At 37.8% G+C, this 13,418-nt stretch overlaps 1 protein-coding gene across 10 annotated transcripts in view; it reads left to right on the forward strand.

Moving 5' to 3' along the window:
• Positions 1 to 59: 59 nt before the first annotated feature.
• LOC117105636 (major facilitator superfamily domain-containing protein 6-like) overlaps positions 60 to 13,418 on the forward strand; it is a 17,653-nt gene continuing 4,294 nt past the window's right edge. The window contains exons 1-7 of one of the 10 annotated variants that reach the window (XM_033246821.1): positions 60 to 196; positions 3,621 to 4,494; positions 6,153 to 6,306; positions 6,825 to 6,975; positions 7,718 to 7,924; positions 8,871 to 9,106; positions 9,320 to 10,596. In XM_033246821.1, the coding sequence (XP_033102712.1) occupies positions 3,647 to 4,494; positions 6,153 to 6,306; positions 6,825 to 6,975; positions 7,718 to 7,924; positions 8,871 to 9,106; positions 9,320 to 9,499 (1,776 nt within the window). In that variant the 5' untranslated portion in view covers positions 60 to 196; positions 3,621 to 3,646 and the 3' untranslated portion in view covers positions 9,500 to 10,596. Of the gene's footprint in view, positions 197 to 605; positions 723 to 3,620; positions 4,495 to 6,152; positions 6,307 to 6,824; positions 6,976 to 7,717; positions 7,925 to 8,870; positions 9,107 to 9,319; positions 10,597 to 13,418 lie in introns of those variants that run through there. The other 9 variants (XM_033246824.1, XM_033246826.1, XM_033246817.1 and 6 more) reach the window with 9 other exon arrangements.

Below are 13,418 nucleotides of genomic sequence, written 5' to 3' on the forward strand. Positions count from 1 at the left end.
TTCACTAACAACTCTCTGGACTGACATATTAAAATTTAAATAACAATTCCAACAACTGAATTGTGAGAGGTTGCAGCGGATCGTAACAGACACATAATCTGTTGATTCTATTATTGTTAATATAACAGGTGTAACTGATGATTACCAAAGATTTAGCAATAGCGATTTATCGGAATAGTAGGCCTAGCTGCATCAGGTAAGATCAGTTTTAGAATATTTAGGTCAGGGGGACCTTATTGGTTGGTTTATGTGCAGGAGAGTGACATACGCTATTGTAGGGGTGGGGCCATATTATTATATAGTATAGTAGTAAATGATAGGAAAAGCCTCTCTTTTTAGGCTAGTGGTGAGGTATAAAACGTTTGAATGGGGATGATATGATATGAGAAATTCAGTTGGTCAACGTGGTTAGTGTAGGACAAATTAAACCGAAGAATAATAATGAATGCATACATGTAGGGAAAATTAACCCCTTTCTGACATGCATTGGCCTCACTATAGCTACTTGACACCCCTTGATATCTTTATTGTGATTGCAGTTGAGCCTACCTAATATTGTGGTAATAAAGCGCATTACACACCATAAAAAATCTCTCTCATTTCAGCCTAACAAGGGTTTTACTCCATTTTTAGATGGCAGGAAATGAGCTTTTTCGACTTCTGAGGAGTCTTAACTTAAGTTCTTCAAAATTCAAGGTTTTCCCCCTCTTGAAAACGGTCAGGTAAGGCACCACCCCTCTTTTTGGATCCACCACTGCGTCTCATAACCGATTTTTTATTGTCAATAAATTATTGTTCATTATGTTCATCAATGTCAATTGTTTTCAACATTATACTTATGAGACTCATGAAATTCCCAACCTAAACGATGAAATAATATATGCGTATCACGTCTAAGTGTGAAAGGAATGTCAAATAGTTAAAATGTTGTTTTTCGTGGTTTTATGGGCTATATACGACACCGGACCACTCGTACCACTTACATTTCTTGCGGACCACCCACGGACCCTTAGAGTTTGATGGACCACCAATAATTTTATGCAGATCACCAACAAGTGATCCGCGGACCCAGTTACGTGACACTGGTATAGATAATGTGATTATGATGATGATGATATTATTAATTAATATAATAATAATATTAATAATAATAATTATTATTATTATATTGATGATAAGAAGGGTGAGGATGATGATAAGGAGGGGGAGGAGGAGGTGGTGACGGCGGAGACAGACGGTTACTATATTGTGATGGTGAAGGGGACGATATTATTGATGATGATGAATATGAAGCAGATACTGTGATAGATTGGTAAATAATTGGGATGATTTAAGATGATTATAATGTGATGATGCTATTAATGATGATGATGTCAGGTGTGGATCCAGACCTTCGCCCAGTTCGCCCAGGCGAAGGTCAGGGTGAGAAATAAAAATAAAATTACCAATAGGACAATGTTTAAATCCACACTATCATATACACTGATTGTACTGTAGGCTCTACCAGAGAGGTACTCCAAATACATTATGGTCTTCCACTTCTATAGCGCATGATACAGTGCATAGCAAACGCAGGTCCAGTGGCGCCAGTGGCGTAGGTATGGGCAGTGCAATCAGTGCACAGCACTGGGGCCCGGGGCTATTGGGTGCCCGTTCAGTAGGTCTAATGATCTAAAAATATAACTTTAAAAAATCCTATTTAAACTTTACAAGGACCCTTCAATAATATTAGGTTTTAGATGCTATAATTATTGATTATATTCATTACAATTTAGCTATTACCTATTTCCCAAACGCTGCAAGTAAAATAAACCCAACAAAACAAGACCTTATCTATACGATGCACTAATATACTTTTTGAAATCCATTCTAAAGAAATAAAATATCGTCACGCACATTTGCGTTTGTGGTATTTTAAAGTTGGTTCAACTATTATTGTGTACGTTTTTAAACACTTCAGATCATCATAACTTCATGAATACATTTTAGATTCACTTCACTGCAAGTAGGACTGTTCTATTATTGAATGGTAGGCTAATTGTTTTTATCGTGATGGAATAGACAATACCTGGATTTGCGTCAGGAGAATCAATTAGGGGGCCTATATGTGGAATTTTTTCCCAACCTGTCGTGAAAATGTACTGAATTATATTATTTGCAAGTTGTTCTCCAGATCACTAGCCTGGCATAATACCTCTAGACCACCGAGCTTGCACCTGATGGCCAGGGTTGAATTTGAGGCCAAGTAAGTTTTCACACGCACTGAGTATTCAGTACATTTTCACGACGGGTTGGGCAAAATTCCACATGTTCTAATAATTGTTGTCAAAATTATAATATATCATACATTCATGAAATGCCTAATAGGCCTTATACGATAACATATATGACTTGACCATAGTTTGTTCTCAATATTATTGAATTTTTTAAATAAAATATTTTTTAGATAGGCCCTATTTCTAACATTGCATACACAGTGCGTAACAAAATTATACGTGTACAGTGCGCAAACAGTGCGCGAACAGGCCTCAAACACGGGTTCACGCTCTGCAGCGTACCACTGAAATGGCACGTCTTGCCATGACGCATTGCATGGCATTGCGGGGACAAAAATCGTGCAAGCCGCAGGTGGCTTAAGGCTCTGTCTCTAGGTCCGATCAGGTGCACTATTACCAATTTTAACTAGGGTCCGGCAGTTATCTATGTCATAGTTACCAACCGTCAAGCATCGTGCGGTACGGTCCCGCGTTTCAATGTAATTTTAGATGAAACACGCATTTTGCAGAAACACATGCGAGATAAATGTGTCACGCATTTAGCACTTGTGTGATAAGGAATTATCACAAATTCAGGGGAAAACGTATTTAAAATTAGAAGAAATTGGTTTTATTAAAATTATAAAAACGGTCATACAGTAGCTTGAGTCATTAGAGAGCTTTCGTTATCTCGTTCGAGAATCAATTCACAGAGAAAATTTCTCTTTTCCGACCAAAACAACCCAGCCAACCACGCACTTGTAGAATCTAGTAGTCACGAGCAGTCTTGTGAGTTTATTGTTACAACCCAAAAGAGAACAAATAAAAAATACCGTACTTCATTTTTACTTCTGTAGTAATGTGCGCCTGAGGTGTCTATCTTTGAAGGTCCCTCTCTGGTCACTCTGTATTTCCAATTTCTGAATCCACCACTGCAAGGACCACCCCATCTGTGCGAAGGTCATGGAAAATCCTGGATCCGCGTCTGGATGTTATTGATGATGGAGATAATGATAAAAACTACTGTAATAACTTCATGATGATACTGACAGGATGGATAATAAAGTTTAACATGAAAAAGATAAATAGGCCTATGATACGATGAAGATTGGAATGTTGAAGATGAAGATGATAAAAACGAGGGATATTAACCTTGTGATGAAAATTATGAAGATGGTGAAGACGTACCAGTAATGATGATCAGATAACAATGATCCCTGATCAGACCATGATATTCATTATTCACACAAATAGCATCAATACAAACATTTATGTCACCGGCACACTCAAACATACAGGTTATTGTCATGTTAATAGTGTTCTTGAATAATTTTAATTAAATCGTAATATTTGTCTCCATTACAGTTCCATAACGTGGGAAAAGTTGCGGTATGAATATGGGAGCAACATCAAGTTCAGATACTTCTACTGCGGCAACATCAAGCTCAGATACTTCTATTGCGGCAACATCAAGTTCAGATACTTCTACTGCGGCAACATCAAGTTCAGATACTTCTACTGCGGCAACATCAAGCTCAGATACTTCTACTGCGAGTACGTCACAAAAACATTCACCTGCACATGGTGTAATGAGAACTTGGAGAACTTTAACAGAAAATATAGCTATAAGACTTATAACATTGTTGGTTTATAGCGCAATTGGTTGTGTAATACCGTATATCGCTTTGTATCTCAGACAGCTAGGCCTAAATGCCTTCCAATTAGGTGTTCTCTTTACCATTAGGCCCGTTCTCGGAGTGTTCTGTACGCCAATTTGGGGATATATTGCAGATCGTTTTAAGATCTGGCGAATAATTTTCATATTGTCCATTATTGGCTCGATGTCTTTTGGCACTTCTTTGATATTTATACCGACTGCAGAAAGAGTGCCTTGTAATTATGCTATTCAAACGTTGGCATCATCTCTCGGATTCCCACCTTATGAAAATAATAATTCATCAATTATTAATAACCAATCGACAATCACTGATGAGGAATATTTAAGCGAGTTAAAAGAAACGATGATCAAAAAACGTGAGCAGGAGAGTAAAACATGGCTATATACTCAACACAGTTTAACAATCATGTTTTTAGAAATTGTATTTATGTTATTTTTGTATGAAACGTTTTTCGCTGCAAATTTGGCATTTGTGGATGTGTCGATTTTGTGTGAATTAGATGAAGAACACGAATCCTACAGCAAGTTTCGCTCCTTCGGGTCACTAGGGTGGATAATCGGGTAAGTAATGTAGGCCTATTAACAGACATATGCCTAATGTTTTAAATACAAGATAATTCCTTGTTATCTTATTGATTAAAGCTAACTTAATATTGTATTTTAACCTATAATTCATTAACATTGATGACTATTAAAATGTTGATCATCTATTGACTTTATAAGTATGTAGTCCTACATTCTTATAAAGTGCACATGGTGTACTGAAAGTTTATTGACTTTGTTACGTAGTCCTACATACGACAATGGGAAATACCATTCCCCACAAGCAATCTAAATTCTGAACATCCAGAGTTAATAAAAATATATAGGCCTACTTGTCATTTATATAGGCTTGCTCTTCTTGGTTTCAGGGTACAATGAATTAAATGCTTTTAAATCGTACTATTCCTTTTATTAGGGAGATTTCGCAACCTTAAGACGATAATGAATACGAATATATCATTATCATTATCGTCGCTTGTTCCTAAAACGATCTTGACAATTACGCTATACAATTACGCTGTACAAAGTGAAAATGATCTTTGATTCATGTAAAAGGCATGAATCGCCTATTTTGTGACAGATATTCTACTGCAGGGGAAGGGTTGTCTAAAAGTTAATGATGTAACCGTATTAGAATACATACCGTACTCCAAGTATTGAAATGGACTCCATCGTGTTGGGATTCAATATTTCGACATTAATTATGTCCAGGGGTGGCGCCAGGATTTGCCCGACGGGAGGGGGAGGGGGGGATTGGCCCGACGAGAAGTTTCCCCGACGAAAGTAAAGTGGGCGTGGTCGAGCTTCGATTAAAAGGTTTGGAAAGTGGTCCAATGGGGCGAAGCCCCTGAAAATTTTAACAATTTAGGGGTTTTAGAGGCATATTTAATCAATTTTAGAGTCTACTAATATGTAGAAAGTACATACCCTACGTGGCTGTCTCTTATACACATCTAGATGTGTATAAGATACAGGATTATGTCATCATCAGTAACCGTATTCGTAAGCTTGCGCAAACTCCATATTAGCAAATGATGTCTGTGAATGCACGTTTTTGTTTGATATTTTAAACATCTATCAACTGTGTATTGTTCTGATTTTTACTGAAATTTATTATAAGTTTCTCAGTTAAGTATTTACGTAGACCTAACACAGGTTTTTATGTCACGATATGAAGCACTAAAAATGCTAAGCTATTGAAGTATTGGCGCACGCTTTTGTTGTAATATATTTGTATCGTAGGGTGACCATATTTTATGAAGAGGACGTTAGTAAATCAATTCGATTAATTTCAATTCCTTTTATTTGCTACAAGAGCCACCAAGGGCCAATATCCGCACAAAGAAACACGATACAGAAAAACAATAGGCCTAAAATGGTAACTATGCATCACAGGTTAGGGACGTTACTCCACTCAGGTCCAAATGACCCGTATATCCAAATCCTAATCAAACTATGCATCAAGGTGTTGGGGTGGGTCCAGAGACCACACTACCCTAGGTTCGGTGGCATGTCCCCGCGAAATTGTTGTTTTCTAGACGCCCGAAAATAACCTCTGAGGCGTTTTGGGCGATCAAATATTTGTATTTATTTCTTTCCCCAATAAATCCACCCATGACCAGTGTTTTATTTTACACACAAAAAAAACGTGATAAAATCGTGGTTTTACAATATAGGTGTCTACTAAGTGCTGGCCTACTGCAGGTTTACAGAACAACTGTTACATATTGCGGTATGGATTTCGTCGTCACGGACTATACAATTGCATTCCTAATGATGGGAGGCTGTTACCTCATCTCTCTGCCAATAGCATGCTCTATTACTTTTGAGGTGAGAAGAGTAGGCCTAAAACCATTCATTCTCACCTGTTGATTTCAATAAATTAATGCATACTTAAGACTCAGATATATGGGATGGGATAGTGTTACATACAGACAATAATTTTTAAAATGCTTTTATTCTGTAGGATATGGATACCACACTGAGACACTCATTCACATGTCTTTAAATCAACTACAACCAAGGTTTTTGTCAACTACGCAATCTATATTTTAACTCAGATTGACTTAGGCATATTCATTACTATTTTGATGTTGTTTTGCGTCAGGAAATTTAATGTGGTGTTTTGCCCTGCGGACGCAAAACACTAATAAGCTCGGTGGTCTAATGGTTATGGCACCAGGCTTGTTATCTGCATGCCATGGGTTCGAGGGTCACCCTAACTGAGTATTCAGTACATCACTCCTATTATTCATTGATATTCATATTTCATATAAAAATAGATAGAAAACAAATCTGTGAGATTGCACAACCTGACCTACTAACCGATTGCATGCCCTTTTTCACAGAACATATCAAACGATGTCGAATACCATGTCAAGAAGTTTATGAAGCTTCTGTTGTCACCAGCGCATATAACTGTTTATGTGATTGGAATTTTTGTTGGAACATGTAATGGTTTTGTTTGGTACTTTCTCAACTATCATCTTGAAAACCTAGGTAACAATTAAAAAAAAAACAACTTCTATTCAGTAAATGTCTTTAAAATGCGAAAGAGTGAAAAGAGTGATCGAGTGTATAGAGTGGAATAAAGTGAAATTTCACAATATTCAGAGTGAGTTTTATAATTTGTTCATTATATGCATTTATGAATAATAGTATTCACTTTTTTAGGAGTAAATATTTCACTCGAGAAAATTGGGGTGATCCTCTGTATGTATTCTTTTGAGACTAAAATTAACCTGTAAAATGCTAAAGTATATAGAAATTCTGATAAAGCCCCTGCTGAGGCTCATGACACACCGACCCAACGGCTTAAATCCCATCTGAACTTTAAGGTAACTGTAGGAACGTGTCTATTGACATTAGTCTCGAATTTGGTCTGCCTAAAACTCTAAAGTCCAATTCTCTAAAAATTTCCCGTTAAATGGTATTTCCCAATATCGTGTTTTATAATAGTTCTTTGTTGCCATTATTACTGCCATATCGTCATTTGGATGTTTTAAGGAATTTTTAAAGAGCTTTGAAAGCCAGAGAGTGGTTACGCCCCTTTTCCCCTAGTTTTTAAACTTTCAAAAATCTGTATCTCATTAACCGCTTCCGAGTTTTTCTCCAAAATATGTTTTTGTCTTACAAAAATCAGTTGTACAACATATAAAAAATATCCTCCGGAGCCTGGCTTTAATATATGTCGCATTTTCAATATAATGTACGTAAAGAAAATTTTTCAATTTATTTCTAGGTGCAACTCAACTGTTAATGGGGATAGCAACGACAGTTGGAGCTCTCTCCGAGATAGTTTGGGGTTTATTTTTCCAGAAGAAAGCTATTGAGCGATTAGGCCATACACAAATACTGGTCATTGCATTAGCCTTGTATTGCATTCGATTTCTAATCTATGCTGTACTACAAAATCCTATTTGGATTCTCCCGGTTGAGATTATTCAGGGTAATGTATATGTTACTCTTTTAACATTAATGTAGCTAAATATTTAAACGATGTCATCATTAATCATTACCTTAATCATTAAAGCCAGTAATAACCTGCGTAGTTTTAAGTTCACATGTGAATTTTTTCCCCGACCTGGCCAGCTCTTCCCGCCCTCCCACAGGCGCCAACCCTTCAATGCTTATGTTTTACTCTTTTACTCTTTAAATTTTTACTATTACAAAAGAACCCCTATTAAGAGGACACATTGGGGCCAAAATAGTGTCTCCTTAGGGGTGTCCCCAGAATAAGGGTTGGTCGTAGTGTTGAAAGATATACTTTTCCTTGTTTCGTGGACGAACAAAAGTTCCCTTAATATGGGTGCCACTTCATGCCCCAAAGGGGGGGGGGGTGTAGGGTTCAAAAGTATTTGCTTTTGTATCGCAAAAATCAATGGCTGTTAAGTAATAACACTATAAGCTAAACAAAATCAGACGATAGCGTAAATCGTTTGATTGTTTTTCATATGACTTTACCTTTAACACATTCATGACCACTTAAACTATAAGGCAACTTATTTGACTGTTCTCAAGTCAGGTTTTTATGAGAGTCAACTTAAAGAACTCTCCATTACACGCTTGTTGGCCGTTCACACTAGCACGCGTCTACCGCAAACGGAAGAACGGCAATTCAACTATGTATCTCTTTATCCCTTCTATGAAAAAAAAAAACACGTTGGGAGACACGTTACACAACACAGTGGTTACGTTACACGTCTAATTGCAGGTGGTTGTTCACACTGATAGTACCAAGTAACGTATTCGTACAGTCTACACTTGCGTAACGCTTCTAAATTTCTCTAATGTGAACCGAACTTTTCGGTACACGATACATTGACCTCATTTCGCAGACATTTCCTACTATACAGGATACAGTACTATTATAATATTTGTTTTTGTTTTTGTAGGAGCGTCATATTTTGCCGTATGGAACACACTCGTTTCCTACACAGTGCACTCATTCCCATCCCAGTTTCTCGCAACCAGTATTTCGTTTCTTAATGCAATATTCCAGAATCTTGGAGTAGGAATCGGAACATTCCTGAGTGGCTGTCTAATCTACCGATTCGATGCAGCTACAACTTGCTACATCTATTGCGCGGCATCCCTCTGTTTTCTTGTATTGTTTATCATCGTACGACGAGTAAGTTAATATTACAGACCTAATTATAATATATGGCCTATATGCGCATAGTTAATGCAATATACTGTATTTATCATTGTGTATAAATCTGTTTCTGAATTGTTTGACCTTATTTGAATCCACATTTAAATGAATATTCGTACGCGCTATTCGTATAAAATAGTTTATCTATTCCGCCTACTTATTACTTTAAATCATTTTTTCTGATTACAGGTATTTGCTAATATGGAGCCAGAATTTGAGTCAATGAATTTGATTTCAAAGCAGGAAGAGGAAAAGAGAAAGACTAGCGAAAGTGAGCAAAGCGTACCTGCTAGTGCACCACCAGCGCCAGGTGTAGCACCAGCTCCTTTTCGCAGAAAATCATACAGTTCCATCGACGACAGTTCATAGTATGATAAGTCAACCCCACCTACTATACATAAGTGTTTATATAGTAAAAATATATAATAATTATATATATCAAACATCCTTGCCACATAGCAATACAGGCCTAGACAACACTAAAGGAACAATATATTATAATTTTCTAAATAATGTATTTTATTGTTTAGTATATTATAAATGATATTTGTTTGAATGTCATCAACATTATCTGTATAATCAGGTGAAAAGCTTCAGTGGATGTATTGATCTAAATAATACGGTAACTCAACATAATTGTTTATTAACTTCAGCTACAAATCTGCTGGGGCGGATGCTGGGGGGGGGTGCAAGCGGTGTGATCGCGCACCCCCCCCCCCGGCCCTTGTATTTATATCATTATGAACATACTACTGAATAAATTTGAGAGTGCAGTTTCCTGGCACTATGATATCCTCAAAATTGTCGCACCTCAGCTTCAACCATGGTGGTGTGGACTCTCACGCGACGCCCTACCGCTAAATCCTGCATCCGCCCCATACCTGCAAAATGCTGTTAAACGCAGCACCAGAAATATCGGCATCATTATATCATCAGGGGTGGTGCCAGTGGAGGGGGTACAGTGCCCCAGTTGGGAAGAGCTCCCCCCCCCCCTCGTCGGGGAGAAAACTTCAGTTCGTCGGGGAGAATATATGTATATGTATTTTCTAAATAAATTATTAGTATACTCCTAAAGATTAAATAAGTATTTGAAACCCCTAAATTGTGCTTTTTTGGGGCTTCCCCTCCATGGAATGCTTTTGAGAGATTTTGAGCGACCCCCGCCCCCACCGTGGGGGACTCGGGCCCCCACTTCTGGAAAATCATGGCGCCACCACTGATCATCATCAACAATTCATAATTAATTGTACGAAGTCCCACTGTGTAAAAGATAATTAAGTTCCCATTCCAGCATCCTTCGACGTCTACCCACTATTTTACATCCGAAAAGGCGCCGCCAACGTCTAATCAAGTTGAGTACTGTATTTCCAAATATTAAAATTCTTATGGTGTACGTTCTATATTTCTCTAGAATTGGCAAAATTATCTTTGAATTTAAATAATAAAAACTGTTCTATACAATTGTATACTGTGTTGTTGAGCTAAATCCTGATTATTGGCTGATTAATTAAAAACAAAAACAAAAACAAAAACAAAAAACTCGACAATGCTACTTTTAAGTTTGATTGACACTCCGGCAAGGCCCATTATAAGCCACATTTACACTAGACACGATTACGACACGACAACAAGATACAGATGTGCGCAGTGTTGAAGAATGCAAACTACGCGATGATGATGTCGTTGTCGCGTCGTAATGGTGTCTAGTGTAAATGTGGCTTAAGGCATGTATTTGATCCGCAAAAGTAACCTCATAAAAACGGCTGTTTCTTCAAAAGTTTGTGAGAGAAAATGCATTTCAAAATATATAGGATGAACTATAGCTGTTAAAGCGTGCAAGTAATCACTATCACTAGTCTGAAAGAACACCTACGTCACGATTATAGCGGCGACTAAGCGTTAAGGCCGCGCTTCCCCAGACGATAAGCGTCTGATTCAATGGAAAGAGCATGGTAAGAGTGAACTATTGCTAATGCTGGACCAACCCTCATCATTCAGGCTGTAGGCCAACCTTTCACTACGACCAGCTGTTATAGTGATTGACATCTCTTCAAATTTAAATAACAATTCGAACCACTGAATTGAAGTTACGACGGATCGTAATGCAAAATCTGTTGATTCCATTATTGTTGATATAATAGGTTTTAACTGATGAATACCAATGGTTTAACAATAGCGATTTGACGGAATAGTATAGGCGTAAGCTGCAGCAGGTAAGGTCAGTGTCTGGGTCTCGTATAGGTCCTAATTATGTTGTTTAGTAATGATAGGCTTCTATTTTAGGCTAACCTAAAAATGAATGTCTGACTATGAGACGACGTCTCTATGGTTAGTTAGGACTAATTAAACCGAAGATAGAGTCCGTACATACATGCTAATCAGGCGCGGCGCACGAAAAAGCCTCATCCCCCTCCCCCACATCCCCGGTCGAGAAAAAAATTAGATTTTCGGAGATTTTTTTTTATATTAAAAGATAATAAAATGTGATAATTGTGGGAATTTTTATTTTATTTAAAGAGAATATCGGGGTACTAGTGTCCTGTCGGGGGTACTAACCCTCTGCCTGAGGTACCAACCCTCTGTCTGAGGTATCATCCCCCTGTCGGGGAAGAGCTGGCGCACCACTGTAATCCATACGTTCGCAATAGTATGCAACACCTCGCACACGGTAGCATGCTTGCACTAAACAGTTTTAATCCCTAAAATGTTGACATCTCAGTAAGGCATGCTTGAATTTTACATTTGATTTTTCCCCCCGACGACCTTGCTGGAAATTCCCTGACAGAGGGTGTCCCCATCGTGTTCCTGTTCCCCTGGACCCCCGCTAGCACCGCCCTTGATGCCAATGTTGGCGAGAGCAGGGGTTAGTGACAATTACAGTATAACGCTCGAAGATGCATTTATCCCTCCCCTATCGTCCGACACCACTTGATATCGTTGTTGTGATTGGGGTACCTAACATTGCGGTATAAAAGCACATTTTTGCCTTGTTCTCAACCTCTCATTGAGCCCACCAAAGGTTGTTTTTTTTTTACCCTGACCAGAGACCCTAGACATGTCCCCTTGGTATCAACCCTTTGACATGTTGGAACCGCTGCCGTCCTGGAGCCACTACTGGGAAACGAATACACTCCATATGCGTTTTAGTAACGAATCCAGGAATTTGTAACAGAGGTGCCTAGGGAGGAGAGAAAATTTCACGGAAATAGCACTCTCAGACCTGTCGCAATGATTAATTAATTTTACTGATTGTATTACCGCGAGCCTTGACATAGGCCTACTACGTATACCCCTTTATTACCTATCCTAACAACCTGTTACCTATACTGTATCGTAGAAATGTCATTATGATGATAATAGCCATATTAGTAATTAATGTACAGTAATAGTAATAATAATAATAATAATAATAATAATAATAATAATAATAATAATAATAATAATAATAATAATAGTAATGATCATAATGATGATGAGGACGATGTCGATGATGACGACGGCGACCATGGAGAAAAACGGTCTGATGGTGAAGGGGACGATGGATGTTATTGATGATGATGATGATGATGAAGCTGATACAGTGATAAATTTATGAATAATGGAGATGATAAAGAGGATGATGATAATGTGATGATGTAATAATTGATGATGGAGATAATGATGAAGACTAACATAATGATGATAATGACAGGATGGATAATAAAGTTTAACATGAAGAAGATAAATAGGCGCGTGATATGATGAAGATGATAAAAACGAGGCATATTAACGTTGTGATGAAAATTATGAAGATGGTGAAGACGAAATTACGATCAGACGATAAAATTCATTATTCACACAAATAGCATTAACACAACGAAATTAATTTGTCACCAGCAAACTCAACTATTCAGGTTATTGTAATGTCAAAGCTGTTAATAAATAATTTAATTGAAACGTAACATCTGTCTCCCTTTCAGTTCCATCACGTGGGAAAAGTGGCGGTATGAATATGGGAGCATCATCAAGTTCAGATGCTAGTGCTTCACAAGTAGTTTCTGACGATGAGGGCGCAAAACAATCACCAACGCATAGTATAATGAGAACTTGGAGAACTTTAACAGAAAATATAGCTATAAGACTTATAGCATTGTTCGTTTATGGCGCACTTGGTTGCGTAGTACCGTATATCGCTTTGTATCTCAGACAGCTAGGCCTAAATGCCTTCCAATTAGGTGTTCTCTAGATGTGTATAAGAGACAGATGCCACTCTATTGGAGTGACGGAGTAGACACCCTCGATCACTCTT

This window comes from Anneissia japonica, unplaced genomic scaffold (assembly GCF_011630105.1).
Source record: "Anneissia japonica isolate Jap-2015-1 unplaced genomic scaffold, ASM1163010v1 scaffold287754_len4335492_cov202, whole genome shotgun sequence".
Taxonomy (NCBI): Eukaryota; Metazoa; Echinodermata; class Crinoidea; order Comatulida; family Comatulidae; genus Anneissia; species Anneissia japonica.